At 41.4% G+C, this 27,930-nt stretch overlaps 1 protein-coding gene across 8 annotated transcripts; it reads right to left on the bottom strand.

Annotated features, from left to right (window-relative positions):
• Positions 1–140: 140 nt before the first annotated feature.
• cltcl1 (clathrin, heavy chain-like 1) lies at positions 141–27,815 on the bottom strand. 8 transcript variants are annotated; one of them, XM_069707833.1, is made up of 32 exons: positions 27,565–27,815; positions 21,078–21,285; positions 18,194–18,462; positions 17,013–17,174; positions 16,710–16,823; positions 16,448–16,621; positions 16,088–16,285; positions 15,490–15,690; positions 15,186–15,338; positions 14,909–15,031; positions 14,330–14,467; positions 14,061–14,225; positions 13,706–13,886; positions 13,414–13,577; positions 13,185–13,310; positions 12,925–13,067; positions 11,819–12,053; positions 11,607–11,729; positions 10,572–10,717; positions 10,292–10,475; positions 9,633–9,825; positions 9,382–9,539; positions 9,094–9,258; positions 8,157–8,432; positions 7,409–7,558; positions 7,168–7,314; positions 6,961–7,071; positions 6,388–6,558; positions 5,940–6,161; positions 5,540–5,560; positions 2,455–2,530; positions 141–1,743 (listed from the first exon to the last, which is right to left on the bottom strand). In XM_069707833.1, exons 1-32 carry the CDS (start codon positions 27,604–27,606, stop codon positions 1,619–1,621), a joined length of 5,064 nt encoding a protein of 1,687 aa, XP_069563934.1. In that variant the 5' UTR covers positions 27,607–27,815; the 3' UTR covers positions 141–1,618. The 8 variants fall into 8 exon arrangements, 7 of the variants coding, with proteins under 7 accessions (XP_069563934.1, XP_069563933.1, XP_069563935.1 ...); XM_069707832.1 differs by having other exon boundaries at positions 5,534–5,560; positions 27,565–27,814; XM_069707834.1 differs by having other exon boundaries at positions 5,534–5,560; positions 7,183–7,314; positions 27,565–27,813.
• Positions 27,816–27,930: the final 115 nt, after the last annotated feature.

Here is a 27,930-nt window from a genome sequence, read left to right as displayed (position 1 = left end):
CCGATAAAAGGAGTGATTTGTGTGGAGCTCAGATTTCACGCTTTTTGCTTTGACAAATCCAATGTTGAGACCACGATGGGACAGAGCTCAGTTCATACAGACTGTCGGCGGCGCGGGATGTAAAGAAAAACTGAACTGTCACCACTTTGAGCAGCCTTGACTCAAGACTTTGCCATTTATTAACCTCCTGTTTTTGCATTTTGTCCTTTTCTTACAAAAATCATTACGCTTTTTTTTTTTTTTTAAACTACAACAACACACTATAGACAATACATACGGTATTCCATAATATTTGACTTCTTTGATTAGTTAGGTATTTCAATATATTTAAATTATACACTGTTTTCAGTACAATAATGATTCTTTTTTTTAACCAGCTGGCACCAGGATGGGAGCTATTGTTCCCATGCATTTTCACCTCCTCGAGTCTGTTGGAGCTTCATCACCGTCTTTTGTTAGTTGGGTGAGAAAGTTTACATCACTTAAGTTTTTGACACAACATTAGTAATACTTGATATACTTGAGTGTAACGTGAAAATTGTGCTCCTGGTTGCAGCATTATATTTTGGCAGCACATGCACAGTCTACAGCATATAGCATTTTTTTTTTTTTTCATCATTCCACCTGCTTTCTTTCTCTCTTTCGACTTTTTGTCATCCAGATGTCTGGAGTCAGACTCCAAAAAGTCGACTGACGAAATAAACCGCTCTGACCCGGGAAAAGGTTTGCGGCTGCAAGGGGGTAGAAGTTTCATTGAGTCTCTCGGTTTGGTGACGTATCCGACGAAGGCTTCAGAGGCTGCGCACACACACGCACACACTCACTCACTCACTCACTCACTCACTCACACACACACACACACACACACACACACACACACACACACACACACACACACACACACACACACACACACACACACACACACAGTAACCTCATAACAAGTGTTCTTAGTCCGTATACAGAAAACACATTGTACTTGTTGTGAAAGACAAACAGAACTATTGCACAGAAACTGTCTTTCTAATCAGAGCATGAGACAGTTGTGAAATTAAACATGAACAAATGAGCCAGTTTTTTTGCCGCCTCCTCAGAGTATGCAAGGCCGTAACAGTGCTTTAGGAGGGAGGGGGGAGACACACATGTGCCCCTCCACTCCTCAGTAAAGTCTCTTCTTCATCAGTGCTGAAAAAAAAAATTAAAACAAAGAAAATAAAAAAAGCTGCTCTATGGTTAACAAAGTCTACATGAAATAGCAACAGGACAGTGGTTTGGTGCAACTAATGTTATCTTCGGTATGTTAATTCCTCTAGGAGCTGAAAGGGGACTTCATGCTGTGTAGATCGGTGATGCAGGTATGTCCATGTGGAAATGAAGGAGGGGAGCGAGGGTGCGGACAAACTAAAGACAAAGTGTTTCTGTCACAGTTTCAGTGAACTCAGGTGGAGTCTCATTGGGAAATGAAGGCCCGGTGAAATTTCAGGAGTCTCCGCGCCATCATTTGGCCAGCTGAGACCCAGAGCAGCACGTTTCAGTGTGGTTCAGGTCCAAGGTGTGTCAGTGTGTGCGGGGGAGAGGGGGGAGGAAGAGGGGGGGAGGAAGAGGGGGAGTCAGGGCTCTACATGTTGAAGCCATAAGCGGGCTGAGCGGGGTAGCCTGCGGCAGTAGCGGGGTAGACATAGCCAGGGTACCCTGGCTGGGGAGCCACTGGACCAGGAGAAGCAGTCAACATCAGCTGTTGGCCTGATCACACAAACACAGGCAGGGTTACACTCTAAAAGACACAAGTTCAACTTTTCAACAAGTAAACGTGGCTACACTGTTCGGCTCACTGCTCTTCACAGAGATCATCTATCCAACAGTTGTTGTTTTTTTTTACAAAAGAGGATGTGTTTAAGTCACGTTGAATTTCTTTAGGTGGTGCTCAATGAAATGTGAATTTTTCAGATTGTTTGAAACAGACTTTTTTGTTCCTTTTTTTTGTGCTGAAAATCATATTCGTGAGGAAAATGATCACAGGATAAAAGCTCTTATTGAATGGATACAGTTGGTACTGGTTTGAGATAGTCTCCATGTTCATTTATTATGGATGAACTAATAAAGAAGGCTACACTACTGTAAAAAATTCAAATAGATAACGCAAAATGAACGAAAAACAAAATAATTTTCCATTCGCATTTTTCCATTTAAGCTGCATTTGACAAATTATTGTCAATGAAAATGAGAAATCTTACAATCTGAAAAGAACATGAGCGGAACATTTGTTTTTCCTAACACTAACTGAATGCAAATTTCACAAGCCTGACAACAACAAGGAGACAAATTGTTTTACCTTCATCCCGTCATCGAACATTTGGTTAATATTGAATTTCAACACCAACAGACATTTTCCATATTTTATTCGACGACCAAAATCACCTGTCCTTCAGGGTGATGCGCTGCCTGTAAACCTACCAAACACCATCGGCTGAGGCTCCGTCACGTCCTCTTCAGTTTTCCTTTGGCTTTCTGCCTCCTCCAGTTTGTCCACCTGAAGGCAACAAAGAAAAAGAGGATCGATCAGACGATGCTCACGCAAGCACTGTTCAGAGCCAAAGAAAGTCTGAGCTCATTCATTGTAGGTATCCTGCGAGTCTTTTTAACGTAGCGTACATATTTTTAATGCAAAATTGATTTGTTTTTTCAAGTCACAAGGATATAAAATAAATGTCAACTGTGACCAAAAAAAGATTTAAATTTCAAAATAAAAGATTTTTGCTGGACACCTACAATGTAATGACCACAATGATGTACTGGTGTTATTTAAATATAAATTCCTTATTATTTGGTGGACAACAACAGAACATAAACTCTAATGCTTCACCACTGAGACTAAATTAACACTTTTATTTTCATATCAAACAAATAAATACTGACAAATGTGACGAGCTTTAGTAGATTTATCAAACCTACTTCTGAAAGACAAAACTACACACAGCACCTGTGCAGCTCGGGTTACCGCAGAGAAGATGCCATGCAGGTTGGGTGAGAATTTCTAAAACAGCTTCCAGTACAAATGTTAAGTCAACAATTAATAGGTCAGCTCACTCAAATCACAAAAAATAAAATGAAACCGTTTAACCCTCAGTGGTATCTAATCATGCCAATAGAGACTGCTGACACTCCTACTATCACACCAATTCAATAGAGTGGAATCAAACCCAATGTATGCTTCTCAAGCACTGAAAACTGATTTCCAACCACTCAAAGGAAATGTTTCTTTCCAGATAAAATGTCCGTCCATCATCAGCATTTCCCAGCTGTTTTTTAAAAGTTTTTTTTACATTCAGCAGAAAATAGTTTACAGTGAAAACAGAGAACAAGGTCTGTGAATTATCCTGAATTTTAAGATAACAAAGATATATATATATATATTGAAAAATGCTGCTTTAAAAATGTCTAAAATGCCATTTCTGAGTGTTTTGAGCACCATAAAGAAAATGAGATTCACTTCACAGCGAAAGGGTAGCAACAATACCAAAATGACATAATTACTAGATATCAGTAGGAGGGATTTTTTTTTTTGTGATTTGTGTAAATAGACCCTTTAATAGTAGAATTATAGTAGAGTACAAGGTTAATTTTTTTTTGATATTATTTATTAAGTAAAGGGAAAGCTATACAGTACATGCCTGTATGCTGATGCTATATTTCCAGCCAGTCTTGTATCATTAAATGACAATCACAGCTTTCACATGCATCCCATTCATGGCTGTAAGCAGGCCGTCCGGACAGACTTTCATCAAGTGTTTTTCAATCTGCTGAACTGAAATCAAGCTAGATATTAGAAGCTCACAGGTTTAAGCTCATCCTTGCCAGGCATACAGTATTTGCGCAGTGAGTTGATTGTAGCACCAACTTTTCGATTAATTTAGTGCAAAGAAATAATCAGGCATTGTGCATTTAATGTGGAGACAGCTGAGTATAAAAAAGGTTTCTGATGTAAGTGCAGATCGGCTTAAACAGCAATTCAGCTCAGTCAGTGTAGATTTCTGTTGGGTCATAATTTCAGGAAATTAAGGTAAAAGTTTGGACAGAAGAGTGAAAAGGTCGAACAGCACCTGTCAAGGACTTTTCTGTACAGAACTAGAAAATACTGCTTATGATATGAATGAAAAACAACTTTTGAAATGCAGAAAATGAAATACTAAACACTTCTAGTGGAAATGGATCTGATTTTCATTTGTTAAAAAAATAGCTTGGGTATTCTGTCCATTGACATCTAGCTATAAGCAAAGGCCCATAATGCCGTCTCTTGGTTTGTACTGTATATAAAAATTTTAAAAAAGAGTTGGTATTTCACCTCCTGATTAGCTGCAAAAACTCCAAAAAATAAAGTGATGAGCTGAAATTATCTGAAAGATCTTCCAAAGATACAAAAGAAAAGGAGACTCCATAACCTTTGAAGTTAGTGTGTGCAGCCCTGCACTAATCCAACAGTTCAAACTAAAACTTGTTAACCTGGAGTTAGAAACATGGGGATGCATCTAACAAGTCGAGGGTGGCTTGCTCTCCTCACTCATCTTCTTTTCTGGGCTCTCGGGAGCCAGGTGCGTTTCTTTTATCACAGTGTCTTATTGAAATGATTAAAGTGTCACTTAACACTAGATGCAGCCCCAAGAGAGAGGAGTTAGAAGGTAACAGGTATCTGTTAGGTCCTGAAGAAAGAAATAGTGCACAGGCTTTGGCTCCAGCCTTCAACACAGAGTTTAAAATCATCAGCTTTCAACCAATCTAAAACGTGTTCTTTAGACGACATTTTACCTCCTGAATATGTTCAAAATCTTTTCAACTTTCAGTCAAAGAAAGCTGGCACGTTAGGGTTCAGTAAAAAAAAGACATTGTGACTTACAAACTAGTGCAAACTGATTTTAATTGCATATCAGCAGCAGCCCTCTCCTTTACTGCTGCACGTGTGCCCAAAAGCAGCAGGTAATTATACTGTTAACAGGAAGCAGATATATTTCCTCATGCAGAGATTCCGTAGCCATGAAATCTTTCAAAGATTTGAATCATTTTTATTTTTAATCAGAGCAGATCATTTTTTGTTTAAAGTAAAGAAGACATTCCACTTCAGATTACAAAGAGCCTTGTACTATCTTCACATTTAGCCTTTTGCTTTTTATGTTTGAGCATCAATAGACAGCAGGGTGTGTCAGGGTATTTCCTTTTTTCCTCTTCTCATCATTTCATTTGTTTCTGCTTGACTGCTGAATATTTAAATAATTGAAAATGAGGTTCCAGAGGAGGATAATGATTTTCAGAAAATGCTTCCAATGGATAAACTGAAAAATGTCTTAAATGTGTCGTGTTGGTGCCGAGGTGGAACAAAAGCCTGCACACTACTTTGACAGCTCTCCAGGACCAGAGCTAGTTAGGCCGTACTCAGTCTACAGTCCATGCTAGGTTCCTACATCAGAAACCTAAGAGATAAGTTACAAACAAAAACAAACAGACAGAACACAGAGGAGAAATAAAAAAGAGGGCCAGAGACCGTCACCTTCGCTGCAAACTCATCAACCTGGAAAAGAACCCAAAGACATGACCTCAAGTGACCTCGCATGTCTGCAGGTCAGCATTTTAGGAAATCACAGTGACCACTGGCAAATACACTTAACAATTACTAAAGATTACTCCTCCTTCTCATCTCAGCATATCTGTATGACCTGTTTCTTAACACCTCCAGAGTTATTACAGATTACAGGTCACTGCTCCCCTGTCAGCTTTTTACAGGAAAGTGATCAATCTAAGAAAAGTAAACCAATTTTTAGTGCAGCGTAAAAATACTGAAATTTAGACTTGTTTCCACTAAAAACAAACATATACAATAATTAAAACCTACTTTTCCATTAAAATATGAAGTAAAATCAAACTCTTGGTACTACGCCTTTAATACTAACCTTTGAGAGGTACTCTCTCATGACCTGGATGAAGTACGGCATGGCAAAATCCATGATGTTGTGCCTCCAGGACAGCTCCAGCACCACGTCAGGGTGCAGGAGATCATAGGAGGCGAACAGGCAGGCAGCGAAGCACTCCTTCCTGCCCTCCTCCAGGAACCACTGGAGAAGAGTCTCTGCCAGCTCAGCGTCCTTCGACTCTGCGGCGTACAGCATGGCATCCTGGGAAAGACAGAAATATAGTGTAATTAAATGACTCATCATGGGAAACATTAAGGCTTTCAAGACTAGTGTGAGAAGACTTCCCAAACAAATCCTTTCTGTGAGATGCTATCTAAAGAATAAACAAACAAACAGTGCCATCTACAGGAAAGTTGAGACACTCAAAACATTAAAGGAATATGCTGTAAAATGAAATTGCTTTTTTATAAATGTTTTTTTTTCTGACCTTGTAGAGTTTGTCCTTCTTGCAGAGCTCCACACTCTGTCTCCAGCGATTGTTTCCCTTGTACAGATAAGCGGCGATACGCCTGAACTCGATCAGTTCGTGTTTCTCTAACCTCTGAGCCAGCCCGATGGTGTCAAAGTTGTCGTAGGCATCTATGGAGGCTCTCAGGCCCTGTGGACAACACACAGACAGATAAATACATTTCTTTTGGGACTAAGAGGAAACAGCTAACCTGGGGGGACACCTAATCCACTAACAGGACCTCAGCAGTGCCCCCTAGTGACCACAAAACTGGATCCCCACAGTATAGGACAGTACTGTACAAGACTTTCAACACTCAGTGATACCAAATATTTTACTAATTCACAGGTGCTATCCACAAAACTCAAAAGACAGAGGAAACAAATATAAGAAGGGATTTAACTCAGACATAAATAATAAATATATGATTACAATATGCATAGTACACAATTACTTGTTTGTTTCAACAACAAGCTGAAACACACAAGTGGTACTTTAAAAGTGTTTTACATCTTTTGCTGTAACTTTCTTCAGTAACAGAATGACAGAGACCTGGTAGTCTTCCTCCTCGGTCAGCAGGTTGTTGAGAGCTTCATTGACGTGCTTGTTGTTGTGATTCTGGACTGACCTCAAGTACGGCTTCACCAACTTCAGTTGGTTGACCTGGTCAAGCAAAAATGTCATGTCACATCAGCAAGTTGTGCAGTCTATAAACAAAAATAGATTATAATGATTTAACATATTGTAGGGGTTGTTGACCTCACTGCTGGTTACCTTGCTGAAAAAGGTGACAGCTCTGCTGTGGTCCAACCGAGGAGACAAAATGGTCAGCAGGTCATTCAGCAGGATCGGTTTGTAATCCAGGTAGAAGAAAAGAGACTTATAGTACAACTCCACATTGGCAACCTGAGGACAAAAGACAAGAAACGTTAAGATCATTCAAATTTAAGATGTTTGCAGAAGAGATAAAACAGCTCAGTGAAATAACACTTGTGTTTACCTTCGCAATAATATCTTTGAAGAGCCCTTCTTTCCATGCATCTGTCGGATGAGTCATCATAGTGATAACAGCGTTGTCAAACTCCTCATATTTATCGTAAAGGAAAACCAGCTCCGCCCACAAATGAGACTGTTCTGCTGCACGAAGGACCTGGTGAACACAGAAAAATGTCAACGACTCCTTCATGACTGTCAAAGTTTTGTTTGGTTAAAATCGGAGATTTAGTAAATTTGGAGTAAAGGATGTCTGAGTGCTGTAAAAGACTTGCATCATAAATAGAAATTATTATTAATGTAGTTTCTTTCGAGAGGCAGAAAACCATCCAACTAGATTTAAATAATGAACAGCCAATAAATGAAAAGATGTTAAAAACAGTTTCAACTTGTCAGATCAAATCTGTTTCATTCCAATACAATATCAACATGTAACTTAAAGGAACTTTTGAAGTAAGTACATTTTGTAAATAATTTCACATTTCCAAGGCCACCAGTTTTCTCATAACAACAAGAAGAAGAAAAGCCAACAGTGTCCTTTTCACTTCCTTGCTGACAGATCTTTAGTCCTGTTGTTGGTTTTGAAATGGTAATATAAGGGCAAGAGGACAGACTATTGCTTTAAACTGTTGAATGAATGTTTAATCATTGCAAGTTGTATGTGCCTTGTGTGTGATTAACTCTTTGATTTATTACAGGAGAAAGGAATAGTTTTGAAACACACAAACAGAGAGGCATGCACAGAGACACTCTACCTTTGGGATGTTGACTCTGGACCAGAAGAGCTCCAGGTGCTCCCTCATCTTCTGAGGTTTGAACTTTGAGTAGAGGATGGCGAGCTCGGTGAACATACCCATGTGGGCGCGCTCCAGACCCAGCGCAGCTTCCAGCAGGGCAATGAGTTCCTCAAAGTACCCGCGGTCCTGATAGTAGCTGATCAGGTCCTCCAGCTCGTCAGCGTGGATCACAATGTGAAGGCCACAGATTTGCGCCAGCCGAAACTCCTCACCATCCACGCAGGCAAAACACACCTGCCAATCAGAGGGAAGAGAAAATAATGAGAGCACACTGAAAAATAGGCCTCAAAGGAGGTTTTTTTTGTATAATTCTTTCTAAAAAGCTAAACAATAATACTGCCATTTTGAGCCTCTAATCATAATAATAATAATTTAAAAAAAGCTGAATATTTTGTTATTAGTAAACAGCTGATTCTCCTATTTACAACTTTAGTGTTCATTTTATTGTTTTTCATGAAACAAATGCTAAAAATACAAAAACAAAATGCTTTGTGTGGTCTGTATGGCACTATGATCTCCATTAAATATACATATAAAGACCATAAACAGCAGAATAACTGGCATGTGCAATCCATGCTTGCTTACTTTTCCAGGCCTTGTTGTATTGCTGAGGTAGAAGTCAGATTTCCCAGTAGTAATTACAACATAGATGATGACATGAAACGTATTTACAAATTAAACATTGATATCATGTTGTTAACTGCTACCAAAAAAAATCCTGCAAGCTTTGATAAGAAATGTAATCAAATCTGACCAGTCAGGGTGCAAATATATCTTAGAATATGGATGATAGTTTTTTGCCTTCAGTCTGATAAAAGATGATTAAAAACCTTCTCAATAATCCATTGAAATCCATGAAAAGCGGGTTTAACAGAGGTGTTTGCGTGCCAGTTACCTCCTTCCATGTCCGTGTGCTGTTGGCTTTCCTGGCGCTGTCCACAGCTGCCTGGTACTCTCCCAGGTGGACTAATGTCGATGCAAGTCGAGCAAAGTTGGACACATTGTTGTACAAGAGCTTGGCTGCTTCGTACATACCCTCCTCATAACATCTATCGCCCACCTGGAGAGGTAGAAAGTAGCAAATTAAATATGCAGTTAATAGGAAGTTCCGGGGAAATAACAATACACAGATTCTGCAACAGCTTCATAAATTACTAACACTACAGCTGGGATGTTTTTTAACCTGCTGGATGTGAGCATTGTTGGGCCCGTTGACAAACTCTTCCAGCTCAGCGAGACGGTTCGTTTTAGCTAAAGCAAAGATCAGCTCTGTCTCCACATACGACTCTCTGGCTTTCTTTCGAGCCATCTGTAGGAACTTCACCAAGTCTTCCCAGTTGTCTAAAAACACAAACAAGACATTGAACATCAGATCAACCCCACGAGAAAGACAATTAGTGTGAGCTGCTGGTGTGCAGGAGAGTTCTGGCTTACCATTTTTGCTTGCTGCGTTGACCACCTCCATGTACGCGGACGGGTCGTCGGCTTTGATATACGAGTCAATGGCTTCCTTCACCAGGTCTCTGTGCAGCTGAGCTCTGGCTAACTGGCTCCACACGGCAGGCTCATTACAGCGCTCAGCAAACTCATAGGCACGATCCAAGTTCCCTATGTGCTCTATCAATACCTAAAGGAATGACAAGAGGAGAGGGTTGCATTATATGATGTGACATACGGGTACTTAAAGTGACATAAAACACCAGAGCTGAATGTTCTAACAGCTCTAATTTACAGTTTATTTCCAGCCATAAGTAGAAGTAATCATTTCACTCAACAGTAATTAAGAGACAGTGATACAACCTGCAGGATCAAGTACTCATACTCAGCGGTGGCAAGTGAATTTGTCACTTTTGGATACTAAGATTAATACTTTTAGTGGCCTGGACTTTAAGGTTATAAATATAAAAATGTCTGTAGTGAGGAGGTTCCTTACAAAAACTGGACTGAGAAAACAAATTAATTTAACTGTACATTCATGTCAAATGTCAGATACAATAAGTGCTCTGATTAGTACTGAACTTTAGCCGATACACTCACTGAAGCACTTAAAAGTTGACCATCAGTGTAGTTTGAGAGGTAATACGTTTATTTACCTGTATGGCCGAGGTGTTGACATCAAACTTCTTGAAAATGGCAAATGCCTCTTCAAAAAGCTCGTTGCTGATTGCAATGTTTGCAATGTCCGGAGCATCGTAGTTGTCTAGCCTGTTAATGTACTCCATCACACGAGTGCGGTCCGCCTTGATGGCCGTTAAAATAAGCAGATTCTGGAGGTTTCTGGGGGGGGGGAACCCAAAACAGACATCGTCTAAAAGATGACAACTATTGTGGCAAAACTAACATGATGAAGAACAAGCTGTGAGCCTGCTGTACCGGTGTTCACTGAAGACTGAGTTATCAAGTACGATCTTCTCCAGCAGCTCAATCAGCTCGTTGGGCAGGTCTGCGGTCATGAAGGCCTTGACTGTGACTGACACCTCTTCTGGGTCCTGAGTCTCTGACAATGCCGTCTGCACCACCTAAGAGGAGATCAAATAACAAGAAAACAAATATATACACCAAACTAGAAATGCCACCGCACAGTTGCATGCCTCCACTAATCACTCAAGTTTCTTTTTACTTACACAGCTGTCCAGACTCAAAATATATTTAGTGAAGACTTATACGTGTTCACATGCTTGGCCAACAAAGCTGATTGACAGTAGACAATGTTTCAAATATGGATAGTGCAGCACAGAACCTACAAATACTATGTGGATGCTTCACACACATCTTCAACATGACAGCAACGAGGATCGGTACAATCAGCATAGTTTCACGGTGGACAACCAAGATTAGTGTCATCACTTCAGTCTCTGACCAAAAGTGAAAGATGATCTCAATTTCCTCTTCTGTTCCTTAATTATGGTGTTGAATAATGGCCTGAAAAGTATTTTTACACAACACTTTGGTGTCACAGTGAAGTTGACTTTTGAACAATTGTATTAAAAATGGCATCACTTAATTTTTTTTATCCTATTAGACATTTATTGGAAATTTTGCCAAGATAACATTTTAAAGTCTTGAGTTGTGGCTACAAATATGTCTTTAATGAGATCACTGCAACCTTTGATCCCCAAACCTAATCAATTATCAAGTGTACATTTGTGCCAAGTTGAAAGACCTTTCCTCAAAGCGTTTCTGAGATAAAGTGTTCATGAGAATGGTACAAATGGAGGCGACGGCCACCTGACCACCAAAATCTAATGAGTTCGTTCTTAGGACCAAGTGTACTTAAGATATTACATTAACAACAACAGAACGGGCGGACAGACAACCTGAAAACACAATACCTGCAGCTATGGCTATCGGCATCTCGGAGGTATAAATATAGCCTACGTCTCATTCATGAGTTGGAGGAAAGCTAACCTGGTCGATGAGCTGTCTTCTAAAAGGGTTGTTTTCTTCCAACACGTTCGCCCAAAGCTCTGGATCTTTCCGTCGCACCAGATATCGAGCTTCACTCTTGAATAAAGAATTTTCATTGCACACCTGAGAAGAAAAAATATAAATTGAAAATACATCTACATTAGGATTATGTAAATGATCAAACTAAATGCTGTACAATGTGATGTACGCACTTTGATGAGATCCAGATCACACTGTCCTCTCTCATAGGCCACACAGGCCAGGTGGGGGTCTCTCTTCTCACAGTAGCGTCCGACCACGGCGCTGTCGTAGAACGGGTTCTCCTTCAGGAAGCGCTCAGGTGTGTTGTTGCTGTCAATGTAGATCTTGGCTAGGGCATTATGGGTAGCCGGTTCTTCGCATCCTTCATGGATACGGGACTCCAGCCATGGCAACAGAAGTTTCAACCTGAGAAGATATTGAAAATATATTTTGTACTTAAATGCCAGCTGCATCAAATGAAGTATAGAAAAAGCCTTGAAAGCACATGCATTTCATAGCTAGAAAACTAGATGGCAGTGTTGTGCATTCAGTAGTGTTATTCACTTATTTGTTCCCACAGTATTCATGTCGACACTTTCTCACATTCACATTCGCTGATACAGAATGTTAACAGAGGCGATTTGTTCTAGAAATAGCTTCATTAAATGAGAAACAGCCAATCTGTCTCACATCACTGACGAATCCATGAAAAATACTGCAAGAAAATAAATCTTCAGACAAGCAAAGAGAGAATCAACACTTGAAGCACCTTATATGCAAAAATCTAAATATTTATTTCAGCTTCTGAAAGGCTTAAACTGCCCAGCATGCACAGAGCAGAAGGAAACCATAACGCCTGTGTATTTATTTACGATCACATTTCAGACTTTTCTGTTTGTTGGTGAATGTTTGATGGTTTATGGATATCAGATAGAATCATAAATATTTACATCTCTATAAACAAAGTGTTTGTGAATTATTTATGTTGATTGTCTCAAGCATGATTGGGAAAGACAAGAAGTTCTGTGATTTGAAGATCACTGATCTTTCTTTTACCCGTCTCCTTCTGTCATTACTGGAAAAATGTGCCACAAACACGTCTTGCATTGTAACAGCAGCCACCTATTTAATCCCTACATTTAGATACAATTTTTAAACAGTACATTTAAACATCTATTATGTACCTACACGGTACCAAGTTGATTTGATGCACAGGTAATAATCAAATGTTGACACATAAAGAAGCAGCAAAGTAAGAAGAGAAGAAATAGTGCATCTGTTTATCCTCTAGTCTTACCGGTTCCTCTTCTCGACCTCCTCCACCAGCTCATCAGTAGAAAACTGCCCTCTGACCACCATGATTAGGTTCTTGATGACATCCTCAGCACAGTCTACATCCAGTAACCCTCCTATCACCACTGGCAAACGACTGGGGTTCACCTGAAAACAAGTGCAATAAATTCAGAATGAAGAGGCACCATGCAGCTCTAATAAATAATTAATTAAATAATTAATTAATTAGGCAGTGACTAGTTATGTATTTAGTCCTATTCTTACTTTCTGTACATAGATCTCAATGTATTTCTGAAGATTGTTGCGGTAGAGGTAGAGCACCAGGTCGTGGACAAAGTCGAAGCGATCACACACAATGATGAGAGGAAGCTGGTCCGTTAGCTTTGCCTCCTTTGAGCAGAAGAAACATGAAGTTTATTTCTAATTCAACTGCAGGAAATGGGTAATACAACATATCATAAAACCGTTGCGATATTTTAGGGTGTGTTTATACCTTGAGGAAGTTTTTGACCCTCTCTGGGTCGTAACAGTTGCTCTCTCTGCAGATTCTCTCCACTTCTTTGATCTGGCCGGTCTTACAGGCAGCCTGGATGTATTTAAAGTGAACGTCAGGCTCCTGGCTGAAATTCACAATTGACCCGAGGAAGTAAAACAGGCCTTGAATAGAGATGGCAGGGGGAGAAACAGCATGACAGTTAGCTCCATCTTCTGATTTAAAATCTGCAAAAATCATTTGACATTCTTTCACTTTGATCCAACATGACCCAGGTGGCGTCGACACCTACCCTCATAACTCTTGAAGGATTCAAAGAGCTCCACTAATGCTTGAGTTCCCAGCTGCTCGTGATACTTTGATGCTACCTGGACACACAGCTGCAGGTTCTGCCTAATGTTAGCCGACAGCATGGCCCTTAAACACTCCAAAGAGTCTTCGACTGACAGGGAGCCGAAAAAGTTCACCAGCCACTGAACGAAGAAAAAAAAAAGGAAGAAAGTGAGACAGCAGGCTGAGCAGGGACGAGGGGGAAAAGAAGTGGGTTCACGAGGCTTTTTCACACATCATAAAAAAAAAACAGTAAAAAAGTGGCCGCTCCCAAAAGAGTGGTATTCACAAGCCTGATTGCACTTCTGCAGGCATACCTCAGGGTTGAGCAGATGTGTGTGCACCACGGCTCGTTTGATATCATATAGGTCGGTGTAGTGTTCAAGAGCTCTCTGCAGCAGTCCTGCCTTCTCACACAGCTGTGCAATGTGGGCACGGTCATAGTGTGTGAACATCTGGTTCCCCAGGATTGCATCTGCTACCTAAAAAAGTTTAGTGACACATAAACACACAAATCATGTTTAATATGATCAAATTCAAAGTGGCTTTTTTCAAGCAGGACAGTAAGACAGGGCTAATTGTTCACCTGGGGGGCATGTATGAGGTTCATCTCAAGCAGACGTGTCTGTAAGTGTCCTTCGGCTGGGCGGTTGTTCTTTAAAGCATCCAACAGGAAGGAGGTGCACTGCTGGATCAGGCTTCCCTCCATGAAAACATCTACAATCTACCAAAGGGCATGAGAAAAGAGAAAAAAATAGAAAAGAGAAATTTCCTACCATCTGTGAACCATGATTTGAGTTAGCACACAACGTATCAGTCACACAGCATTAAACACGACAGGCCCGGTAGCCAGATGTTTCTGCTTTTCATATTTAATGAAGGCCACAACTGCAAAGGGGCTGAGGTCTTAACTTGGAGAAACATCAAGTCATCAAGTTCTCAGTTTGAGACGTGTACTGAGCAGACTGATGATGTGGCTTTAAAAGGTGGAGGGGGGCGACTGACTCAGTGAATTCCCAGCATTGCTGCCACATCTGGAATAACACAGATGGAAGCTCCCACACTGGGTACTTTGTGTGTTTGTGTGTGTTAAAAAGGAGCGCATGTGTAGAAGTAAGGTTGTATGTCCCCAGTGAGTGAGGTCACGTTGATGTGTGTGCATTACCTGGTTGATGTTGGCCAGCGGCTCCTCATCCTGCACCAACATCTGGGCAAACTGCAGTCCCTGGTCTGGATTGACACGCATCACATTCCTCAGAAGAAACACCCAGTCAGGGGTATAGCCCACCTACAACAGTACAATGTGGAAATGCAAATCTGTCTGCAATTCTCAAAGTGCTTTAAAGGCAGCGGTGTTAAAAAAATGCAAATATACAAACATATGTTTGTTTTCAATGGGTAGTTAAATATAAGGATAGACGTCATCTGAGCTGCCTGATTACCTTCTTAGCATACAACACTATCTTCTGGAACTGGCCGGTCTCTGCGAAGCACTGGATGACCTTGCTGGGGACGTTAGCTCTGAGGTACACACTAAGAGCAAGTGTGGGGTCAGAGGCCTTCACCAGGTCTCCCAGCTCCTCCGAACACTCCAGCTACAACACATACACAGTCAGAGTTATGACCGAATGATCATTATGAACATGATAAACGACAACCACTTTAGTTAGCAACCCACTTTCATTTATCTACGGATCAGTCCAGGCTTAACTAAACTGTCTTGTTGTTCTAACCCTCCAGTCGTACCTTGTCCTCCTTCAGCCATTTCTCCAGCAGCTGCTTGCGGCCCTGCTGCAGGACTGGCCTGCACAGCTCCAAAGATTCAAACTTGTTGAGCTGGCCCTGGTCCAAAAGAATACCAAAGTACTGCAAGAGTGGAGAGGCCTGACCTGGCTGGGCGGGGACGCTCTGAAACTTACGAATGGTCTCTGCCGTCCGCAGGATACCCTGAGGGGAGCAAGGACATCAGAGCATGGAGGAATTATTGGTCAAGGAAACGAGAAGAAAATTGAAAAATGGAAAGATTAAATTGCATTAAATCTTTTGAAGGAAAATGTCATATTTATTACAGTGTTTCCACATGATGATATACAATGGATAGGAAAATATTTACTAACTCCTTTATGTGTTTTATTTGTTGCAACACTGAATCACAATGGATGTGACTGCTACAGTTTCTAAATCATCAAAAGCAGAAATATTCTACAAATTAGACTAAATTATTCACAAATGTAAAAATGTGCCAAATAGCACCTTTTCCCAGAACCATTTCAGATTTTTTGACTGCACCTGGTATGAATTACAATGTGCAAACACCACAGTGTATTAGTAGAGACCGACATACCTTGGGTGCTGACGCAGCCACCTTTGCGGCCTCTGAATAACTTCCCTGGGCAAACAGTGTGTTAAACTTCCTGCCAAAAAGCTCTTCAGCCCCGGCGAGGTTTGACCTCACGGCCATCCTCAAAGCCAGATCGGGGTTCTGCAGGACGTTGGTGGCGTAGTTGACAATGTTTTCCTCTTCAACACACACTGACAACACCTGTAAAGAAATGAAGATAATCACATAAATACTGCTCAGTAAATCAGCGAGGTGAAGCAGCCATGAAAGGAAACATGTCCAATGAACATCCACACCACGCACAGCTGGACAGAATGTGCTCCGTAAGGTCAGAATAAATCCAAACTTCCATCTGGTTCTCACCTGTCCCTTCTTGTTGACACCGATGATTCCCGAGGTGGCTTCGTGAGGGGCAGTGACAAAGATGGTCTCTGCACTGATTCGGTTCATGTAGATGCACACTCCAGACTCCAAGTCGTACAGGTGAATGTAGCCGTACTTTGTGATCAAATATATTACACCGTGCTTATTGCCAATCTGAAGAGAATGATCAGAGAATTTCAGCATTCAGCGGACAGCTGTGGTTTACCAAAAAAACGAATTAGCAGCAGGAGTCGTTCTTTACCTGCATAGCTACAGGAAAGTCTGTCTGGGCCTCTGGTGGGAAGAAGACATCCACTGCTTTCTTAGCAAAGGGCTGGTTTCCTGTAGCTGGTTGACCAACTTCAATGATGTGTAACTGGAAGAAGAGAGTCCACATAAATGACCGCAGTAAAGGAAATAAGAACAGCAGAGAGGAGTTTCTGCACATTACAAACTAACTAGACATTTATGAGCTATTTTGCTGACCAAGACATTACCTTTATATGCAATTCAAAGCTGTTTATTCAGAGGCTAAATACTTCATGATAGCATCATGAGCCCTCACCTTTCCCCCAGCCTGTGAGCGCACAGCAAAGCAGAAGAGGGTGGAGGATTTGGCATTTCCCTCCACTTTGAACTCCCCAAAGGCGGCGGCATGGCCTTCGATGGGCTGGGACACTTTCCTTTCAACAGAATACAGCTGCATCGCGCCGACCACACGATTTTGCTGCAGGACAAAGAGACAAGACAAAGAGTGAAGGAAATTGCTGAGGAATCCGAGCCATTCAAGATAATTAGAGATTAAAGATGGCACTATAAGTATACACTCTAAGTAAGCACTTAAAATGTAGAAATATTCACATTGGTTATGTTCATCAGACCTTCAGATAACAGTAATATTTCATACAGAGTGTGTGTATGCTGCATGTACAACATTATATTAGTTGGGAACATGTTACAGATAGTTCAGGAGGGATGGTTGATGTATTTAGGTGTTTTGAATTTTTGGAAATATGCTTATTTGCTTTATTGCCAGGAGTTAAAGAAGATCAAAACTCCAGCCATATATGAATGAAGATTACAGGTGCTGTTGGGTGTGACGCTTCCCTCTATTTCCAACCTTTATATTAAGGTAAGGTATCATCAAGTTTGCAGCAAGATACTGAATAAGCATATTGCCAGAAATTTCCAACTATTTCTTTAAGAGCGAGATGAAACTGTGACGTTGTTTATCCTGAAAATTTCTGTAGGCTTGATTGGTGGAAGTAGGTGCCGCTGTAAACAGACTTGGAGCAAGCAAAGCTGCAGTATGTAGTAAGACAGCTAAATATGAAAGTGCTAATCATGTGTGAAGGAAAAGTTTGTCTACACTTTTTTGTGTTAACTTAAGTTTTGCACCCTCTCTGAAACTCCAAAACAACAGGAGAATCTCCTCTTCTTCCTCCTCTTTCACTCAGCATCCAATAAAATCATGCTTGACACAAAAAAGTGAATTTAAAGTGTTTTTAAAGCTCTCTCTTTGTGGTTGTGAAAATTTAAGTTTTGTGTGGACGGAAGGGAAAGACAGAGAAAAGGGGGTGAGCTCAGATAAAGTTATCTTTAGCGCTGACCTTTTGTCCAATGAGGCTGTAGACCAGGGATCAGAAGAGAGATAAATCACGCTAATCCTTTTCAAAGACATTTTTCTGTTGTGTGCTCTTGTACTGTATGAAACATAAGTAAACATGTTCATGTGTGCTTTCGTACCTGTGCAGAAATCCCTATCAGCAGTAACCACTTCTGTTGTTCGTCAGTTCTGTAGTTTATGATCTGACATCCCACCAGACTGGCATGACGATCGAATACTTTGGTCGGCTGGGAATCCCCCTCCATGCTCCAGTGATAAACGGCCGTATCCGTCACCAAAGCAACAGTGTTTACAGATATCCACTTCCAGAACATGACCTCTTCTGTCATGGTGTGAGCCTTCATCTTACTCTTCATCTCAATGTTGAAGATCTGCAGCGTCTTGGCAGCTGAGGGGTGATGAAGAAACGAGAGGGTTGAAGTGAGACAAACAGGCAGCGAGGAGTTGATAACCGAGTCCAGAGGGTAAGACAATAATTAAGGAAACAATGGATGAAGCTTCTTTGAATAACACACAAACCTCAAAATCAGCATGTGTGAAGGAAAGTAGTTTGGAAATATGCTGAAAATAAATAGTTACTGTTAATTAAGGAAAACTGTTAACTACATGTTCTGTTAGTTATTTAGAGCAGTGGTTCTCAACTGGTTTAGCCACAGGACTTGCATTTATCCATAGTTATTTAGTCAAGACCAAAAATTTTGAAAACCAATCAAATTTATCTGACCAAAAATAGTGCAGCAAAACAAAAGTGCAAATAGGGCTCGAAACCCAATAAATTAAAATACAGACTTTTCTTGAATTACAGGCAAATATGTTCAAATAAGTTAAAACTGGTGCTGTTCATCAAATTTCAAGACTAAATTAAAATATATGAAATTAAAATGCAGAAAACTGTTTACAAATGCACAAATTAGACCAAATAACTGATGTGATGACATCAGTTTTGCTTGGTACTGCCAAAGCGGCAACTCACTGTGACACCACCTATTGGTTTGTTGTTTTGAATCCTCAAGTTTAGCATTTTGGATGTTGCTAAGTGACAATATTTTGACAAACTGGGGATGAGTGTTCGGTGGATCTGACTCAATCTGTCTGGAAACACTATATCCGCCCACTTGTAGAGGAAACCTAACTGCACTCCATGCATGTCAGTCATACCAGACATGCCCCCAAATTTACTGCTTTTGAGGCCTAATTAATAATGGGATTATATTCAGATGGCCCACTAACAAGCCAGAAGGAGTGAATTTAGCTAATGACACCATAATGACTTGTAGATTAAACTGATTCACTGTATTTCATGAGAAAAGTTGAATGGAAGGAAGTTGATTTTGAAGGGTTTTTGGAGCCAGCCCCTAGTGGCACTTTTAAAGCACTCCCGCATTGGATTCACCTTCCAAACGCAGAAGATATGTACATTTTTGCATACAGCCTATGGAGGCCTCATTGGAAATGCATTTCCTTCCAAATAAAAGTGCAGCAGCAGATGTTCTGTGGAATTCAAAATAAAAGGTTAACTTTTTCCCCCCCTTAACCGCGACTCAAAATGACGCCATGACCCACGTTTGGGTCACAATCCACCAGTTAAGAACCACTGATTTAGAGTAACTGTCAAGAGATGATGAGGCTGATTTTCTTTAATGTAATTTCTGTTTAATGCTGTGAACATCACAAACAAAATTCCATTCTCAACTGTATTGGGAAACCAGTGGACATTTCTGACACAAATATTTCAAATTCTGGACAAATAATACACATTCTGAATATCCTTATGGGTTTTATGAGCCTAGAAAGCACCTTACTGCACCTGGGTGCAACTGACCTCTGAGAACATTTTGAAAAAGGTCATAGTGACTGACTGAATGTGGAGATACTATGAGTTTAGCTGTTGTTTCTGTTTCTGTGCTCAATAATATTGTTGGTCATCCTACATGTAACCACTAACAACTCCCATTTACCAAGAAAGTTGTATAAAAACAAACAGGTGAGGTGATGCAATGATTCAGATGAATAGAGGAGCTGCCATCAGCACGCACAGCCTTTGTGATATATTCATGGCTTTCCTTATATGCAGCAAAGAAAGATCAGAATGTCGACATGTCTGCTGGCAGGCGCTCACACAGGTGTGCAGAGACACACAAAGTGCCCCAACTCTTTTCACTGCATAATATCTGATGATGCATACCACACACACACACACTCTGCCAGCATACAACAAGTCATGCTAACACATGTGGAGTACTCATAAAAGTAGGTTATGTGCCAGCGGGTCAGGTTGGAGGAGGGGTGTGGCACTTTAACGGTTATTAAAGTTGTCTGTCTTTTGATTGATTAGTTGTCAAAATAGCTCTACATAGTCGCAAGGGATATGGGGGAAGCTTTTATGAGAGAGACATGGCTACTGTATCATCACAACAGAGTGCCAGACGGGTAGACAGACAGAAAGCAACTCACCGTCTGAGAAATGACAGAAAGCAAGGGAGAAAAAGCAAAGTGTCAATCAGGTAAGAATGACAAGACAAAGATAGACAACAGTGAAAGGTCAAACAGGGGGGTGTTATCCTCATAGGGAGGAGGAGGAGGAGGAGAACGCACATTATAGGCAAATCATCCTGATCAATGCTTGTGTTTGTGCTCTCAGAGCTAGATTCAGTGGCAGACAATCAATTTTCACAACCAATTTAGTACATTCAGGCAATAAAAGTGAGTGCACTCTACATATTTACAGCACTGACAGAGCATTAATCACTGCATGTCTGTGGTATTCCCACTGCAGACCTAGTGGGTGGGTAAATCTGTTAAAACTGGAGACAAATAAACAGTAGGAATACCATGTAGACTTCATTCTGGGAATTTAAACAACAAAAATAACCTCAGCGCTTGGTATGAAGCCACTAATAATAAAATCAAACTGTTTTCTGTCACAACAACACAGTATTTCTCATCTATCAGCCAGTGCTGCCTGAATGTGCTGCTGTGTTGATGTACGAGCCACCATCTTACCTTTCAGGGCAATGACCTTGCTGGCGGGGTTCATGATGGCACTGTCGGCAGAGATTGGCCTCCTGATGGGGTTGGTGGGGTCGGACATGTCCACAATCACCACCTGGTTCTGCTCGCCCACCTTCTCCCTGATGCAGATGAACTTGTCCGACTCCATGGTCAGATAGCTGAAGCCTATGTTGGCGGGGTTCACGCCCAGGTTCTGCAACTACAGAGATATTTTTATAAAAACAACAATGAGAATAACTACCGTAACCAGGTGACTTTGACAGTTTATAGTTTGTCAACAATTAAAATTTAGTATCTATTGTGTTATCAGTTTCTGAATGGCTGGTGACACCGCTGTAACTATTCTAAAGAAATAGTTTGATATTTTGGGAAATATGTGGTTCCGGATGCAGAGTTAGAAGAGAACGATAACGCTCATGTTTGTACAGTAAATATGAAGCTGGATGAAGGAAGCAGTTTCCTTTAAAGTTCACAGATTGACATGTTAGACCTGGTTTGTTACAGCCTGGTTCCCACAACTTTTCTTCACAGCTTTAGACATTGACATTTGCTCAGTCTCTCTGAACCAAGGACCCAGTAGTTAATTGCAATGACGTTGAAGTAGTTTTAACAATGGTACAACATGCCGTATATGGTGGTCAATGTTGATTGGTTAAAGGCTGCTCCAATGGCTTCATCCATTAGGATGCAAAGACTGGAAATGATTACCAATGGAGCCCAGCCAGACACATATATTGATGCAGAAACTTTTGGGTCTGTTAATACCAGGCAAGGGTTGTTACAAAAATAGCATAATAATTAATACTTCACTACTAAACAGGTACAGTAATGCATAACATGAATAAAGTCTTCACGTTACATTGATAGTCAATTCATTTTTATCCATTCATCCCTTATTAAGAATACCTATATACATGCTGACAACATTATAGTATTTACCAGCGGTTTACTGCTTATGAATTCATATAATCATGGGACATAATGAGCTAAGATAGTATTCAACTCATATTTTAATGGTGGTCAAACCAAAATATGTTAAATGAATAAAAAAAACAACTGAAAATTTAAAGATTACAGTGGGCCAACTGTTCTCTGTCTTTGGGCTTAAAGTAAAACTCAGGAATATTGCATCGTAAAGAGAGTATTAAGACCATGCCTCCATCAAAACAACAACAAAAAAAATGCCGTGGGAAAATATATGTAACAGCAGCTGACATTTGCCTTGAAGGGGAAAAAAGCAGCAAGTAGCAGTTTAAAAGAGTGTTTTGATTAAACTAGCAGCAGGTCTGGCTGCTCCAGTTTTCCGGGGATGTTCTTAAAAGGTTATTTTCCAGACAGGAGGTCTGGTGGTAAATGGAGCCAGTGAACAAGTGTGGGGACACAGCAGACAGCAGGATGTTAACGCTAAGGAGCTTTATGTCAACTCTTATTTAGTGGAGAACTTGGAGAAATACTTTTGGCCATAGATACATTTGTCTTTAACTTGCAATGCGGTTATTGCAACCATCATCATATCTAAATGATACAGAACATTTTTTGTTTTACTTTATTTCCATAAAGCCCATGACTAAACCCTGACACAGCATTTATTTGTCTGTGTAAGCGGCCAGTTAGAACAACGTTTAATTACCACGAAACCAGTTTGAGACAACACTAAAGACAATCCCAAGAATAAATGAATATTTTGATCACACATCGTCAGTGAATCCTATTCATTATTCAGCATATTTGTAACAAGTCACAGAAGGCAACAACAAACAGTGACATGTCCATTTCTGCTTAACAGAACTAACAAACATGAAACAGTCCGGCTCGGTCAACGGCTGCTCCACAGAGGAAGACTGTGCACGCTGTCAAACTAACTGTGAACCGAGAGCACACGCTAACACAGGCAGTCTCCCCCTCTAATGACTGAACTGACTGCATTATGCAGTCTGAGGCAAGCGGAAAGGAATCCTTACGCTCATCACAAGGACTGTACTATCTCGCAGTTGGCTGGTAGATCAGGGCAACAAATCATGACTGCCGAGCCATTTAAATCATGTCATCTGCAAAACAGGAAGGATGTAGCAGTCAGCAGCCGGGGGCGGACGCAGGGGCTTCAATAATGTTTTCTAACAAGAAAAGTTTTACTCAAGCAAGAATCAATTATCCAAGAAAAGCATTTTTAGATTTTCAGTTACAAGACGTAGGTTCAGGTGATAATTTATAGCTGCATAAATCAATGTTTTTTTCATTAATAATGAATCAAATCAATTTGTGTAATGCGGCAGGAGACCCTTTTAGTAAGAAAACCACACACTTGTCATCCAACTCTGCAGTTCTTCTCAGCTATGAGCAGCTTTTTTTAGCCTCCTTTTTGTTTTATGACTCATACAATGCGCTCACAATACTATTTAAACAAACTTATTATATTTCGCAACTTATAAATGAAGCATCCTGCAATGTTATGATCCATGCAAGCTTAAAATAATACAAAGTAACATTTATTTACATACATTTATGTACATGTTGAGTTTGTTCTCGTAGTCTGCCTAACAGACTGTATATGACTGTGCAAAAATTACACCTATCAAAATACATATGTTTAACAGCAGGAAATATCTTTATAAAATACTGAGCTCGCCCATACTACTCAGCCACAACTCAACGTGCAGCTGATTTCTCTGAGTTTACGAGGACATACAAGACAAAGGCCCACACAGAAGACCTGAGGGAGGATTGGAGCCATATGCTGCATCTCCTCAAGCCTGCCAACAACTATCTATGGGAGGAGAGGGGAAGGGAAATACAATAAAGATAGAGGGGGAGAAGATAAGGATGGGAGTGAAAGGAGGAGCTTGTGACACAGTCCAGCATCCCGCTGAAAGGGAGGGAGGGTGTGAGGAGAGACCCAGTGTGAGGAAGAGAAGTCGGAGTGATGAATGCACCTCTTATGAGAAATTAAGAAGACTGGAATAGAGCGAGGTAGGTCTGTTTACTACAGTTCCCGTAACACAGGCCTTTGGCAAAGCTCAGTTCAGGGTGGGGCGACTGACTCACCGGAAGAAAACCCCCCTGCACTCCTTCTGAGAACATTCCAGACGAAAATCACACTTCAGCTACAGCCTACTGTCTCCGGTGACCCACAAACTACCTCAACTAATACATCACAGAGCCCCGGAAGTCGTCTTCCCTCAACAGACGACATTAACCAACACAAAAGCAGCATTAATATCACAATAACAAAAGACAGTCGAACTTGACTAATGACACAGCATTGACGGTATTTGGTGAGTCATTGACTGGGTGGACGCGTTGCTTAGGCACTGAAACGTTGCATCAGCAGCTGAAGATTTGGGGTTCTTGAGGAGATTACACAAACACAACGACAACTGGGAAATGTAGCAAAAAGGCTGGGAAGTGTTCCTACTTCAAACTTTCTTTCACAAGAAGTACACAAAGCTGGATGTAACTTACAGGTTAGATGATCATGAAAGCCTTAAAGCTACTCTAATGAATATTCTATTTTAACAATAGCTCAAATTAGTATGTCAATGTGCAAGGTGTCACTAGTAGTGACCTATGTGCAGATGATTATCACCTGACTGCAGATTCCCTCAGTTGTACTGAGCATTGTAGCTTCTTTTAGCTCATTGTTTTTGGTTCACTCTCATAGACGTTGTATTTAGCTGTTAAATGCTGCCATTTTCCTCAGGAGTTGGTTGGGACTCAAACAAAGCTACAAGGAGAGAGAATGCTAATGCTGCTCTAGTAAAATATTCAGTCAAATAATCTGTCTGCTTTAAAATTGTCAAGAAAATAATTTGAAAATCCATCATTTATGGAAATAACGTGCAACACTGAATCCGTCATTGCAAGTTTAACAGTTCATGACTCATTTAACATTACAGAGGGACACAATGCGGGTATTGTATGTGCTCTTTCTAAGCATTCATGATTGAGTTTTGGTGACCGAACACAGACGCTCATCGTCGTCCCGACCAGCGACTGCTGCGGTCACAGATGTGTTCTGTTACACTGTTCTGTCCTCCTGCTGCCTACCCTCATGTGATTTGCCCGACTTAAACAGGCCTGCTTGCCTCATCTGTTTGTCGAATACATCTGTTGATTTGATGCGGCGGCATCATTTTATCATTTCAGACACAAACAGCCGCAGAACAGCAGGTTGGACTCTCCTCACTCAACTCGACAGGACAATGATCAGGCGCTTCGGAGCTGCAGGACATTTTTGCACTTACACAAGCTGCTACAGTACGTAGGCCGCTGCTGCACTGAGAGCCAGCAGCAGAGCCACATAAGCTGCAGATGACTCTCACTTTGGCACTTTCATAATTCAGCAGACCATTCTCTGTCCTTTATTTTGTCACCAACATAATCCGCAGTTAACTTAACTCGGCTCCACAACTCCAACCAGGGCACTGATCCATTAAGTCACTTAATAACACACTCTGACATGCTCATTGCAGCACTGACCTCTGATAAATCCCACTGAAGTAAACAAGCATGATGGGTAGAAACTTTACCACACAGCTTAGCAACAGTGTACGGTAGGCAGTCGATCCATAGCTACTGGTGCGGATTGAGGAAACGAACACTTCTGAAAAAACAGCTCTGAGATCCAGGCTTCGTCCTCCAGGTCTACACTGACCTCCCCAGTAATATTCAAGATGATATTTGGAGCATTCGTTGTGCTCTTTGTCTCATGTACACCTTTAGTTCAAGAGGCTGCTACCTCATCATGGAGCTGAATCCATGTTACTCTCCTGAGCCCCGGCCCAGACTGCAGACACTGAGCTGTAAATACCAGGCCAAGAAAAAAAGAAAAAAAAAAGCCAAACAACTTGAGGCCCAAAGTCCTGGGTTTGCAAATTCCAAGCATTTTTCACTCTGCTGGAGCCACCTAGATTCACAAGGGGATACGACTGGGGCAGAGCTGGGATTTCACGGTGGAGGTGGAACGTAAAGCAGTCTGCTGCTTATCATTGCCTCAGGGCGATATTTTCTTAAGACCTATATGAGGGAAAGGTATGTGCTGCTGAGAGCAATTTGAACTATTATCATCACCAGGTACTGCACAGTGCTCCATCAGCGAGCAGCAGTGTACCTCTCCTGTCGGTGAGGAGAGGAGCCTGCTGGACTGCAGGCTCTCTTGGCCGGCACAGTTTTTTGGTGGATAAGGGATCTTTGGCTGAGAAAGAGGGGCTACTGGCCAGAGGAAGGGAGCACAGAAAGAGGGTAGGGGGGGGGGACTCTTGTGCTTTTTTTTTTTCTTCTTTTTTCCTAGTGAAAGGCCATTTCATTGCCTGCTGTTACCATAACAACAGGCTACAGACCAAGGGAGGTGGAGGGGTGCGTCACAAAGTTTCTCTTTTGGCTGCAAGATGCCAAGCACTGGGGCTGCTATGGGACAACGATTAAAAGTCCAAACCAGGGGGTAAATTTTTTTTTAAAAAATAGGGGGCCATAGTGGAAATAGTTCCCCTGCAGATGACCAAATAACTGGCCGGTTGTTTCCCTCTCTTGTCACAGATTGTAAAAGGGCATTCTGTGTTGTTTCTTTTTCCACCAAGAGACTGCCAACCAAAGACTACAGGCCCTTTGCTACTGACCTGTTTGAAGCTGCACAGCTGCTCCACACACGTGGAAAAAAAAAAAAAAAAACAAGTAGAGCTTGGAGACACATTAAATCCATTGAATATTGATGCTGTAATATGAAACTATGTAGGCTTTTGGTTATAGCAAGATATTGATCTAATAATGTGTTTTTCTGGTCTTGCATGCATTACAACGAAGTGAAGCCGTTTTCGTGAACTTATTTCACAGTTTTTAACTGACTGGGTGCAAAATAGCCGGTTCTGCGTCTTCATACAACCACGTTAAAAGAACAACGTCTAAAGGCACCTCAAATTATCATCAAATTATTGATATAGTACAGTGATTTAGACAGTGACGCCCGAACTGTGCGCAGAAACTGGACATTTGCGGACACCGGTGTGGTCGCTGCCGGAGGTTGCGAAGTGGGAATATGTTGCTGCAGGACATGACAACAACATGCTAGCAACAAAGCTGGCAATCAAGTGCCAGTCAGGTCTCGGTTACAATGTTACCGCGAACAGCTGAGCTCAGTTGTCGGCAACGAAAAGTGTCAAAACACCGCAGTTTGCGGCGGCGTTTTCCACTTGAAGAGGGGTGGTGGGGGGTGGTGGTGGTGGGGGGAGGAACTGCGGCGTATTCACACACCGGTCCGCATTGGAGCTGTATACGTCCAATTTTTACAAGTCATCATCTGCCCGGCAGGAGAAAACTAGGCCTGTAGCTATATTGAGCACCACCCTGCAGCCCTATTTCAGATACCATTTAAATGCGACATGTGCCGTGTGTGTGTGGACAAACACGGGCGAAGAGCGGCGCAAAAAAAACCAAAAAAAACGAAAGAAGCTGAAATTAATTTGACGGCTTTTCCGTGTCTGCTTACCTGCAGATGTTCCTGGAATCGTATCGGCAGTATCTGAGCCATTTCTGGGGGATTTGTCTGTCCGAAGAATCCGTGAGGGAGGAAAGGGGAAGGGGACAACAAGAGGACAGAGGCGATCTTCTTCTATTTGTGCCCTAAACGCCCCAAAAGTCCAAATGATGGGCAGTAGTAGGTAGTGTGGGTGGCTTGCGTTGGTATCACACGAATCCAGTGACTGCTCCCATTCAGCAGCCCCCCTACACCAGTCCTGAATCTAAAACTCCGCACCTCCGCTAAGAAAACTAGTCCACTTTAACTACTTCTGAGCCAAACCAGTTCCTCCTTGAGCCTCGTAAGGATTCGAGGATGTACTAAAAACACGTCCTA

The sequence above is a fragment of the Brachyistius frenatus genome, unplaced genomic scaffold, assembly GCF_029030835.1.
Source record: "Brachyistius frenatus isolate BFR_SWC_R1_liver_20210118 unplaced genomic scaffold, ASM2903083v1 Contig_72, whole genome shotgun sequence".
Classification (NCBI taxonomy): domain Eukaryota; kingdom Metazoa; phylum Chordata; class Actinopteri; family Embiotocidae; genus Brachyistius; species Brachyistius frenatus.
Note: the sequence above shows the minus strand (reverse complement) of the source record. Positions and strands in the feature narration are given on the sequence as shown.

Bases quoted from the DNA above. Each gene is read 5' to 3' on its own strand.
- cltcl1 (XM_069707832.1), bottom strand. From the start codon at position 27,606: ATGGCTCAGATACTGCCGATACGATTCCAGGAACATCTGCAG. The intron at 21,286-27,564 runs GTAAGCAGACAC...ATATCTCTGTAG, and splicing joins GATTCCAGGAACATCTGCAG to TTGCAGAACCTGGGCGTGAA. The intron at 13,887-14,060 runs GTATGCCTGCAG...TTCTTCGTTCAG, and splicing joins CACATCTGCTCAACCCTGAG to TGGCTGGTGAACTTTTTCGG.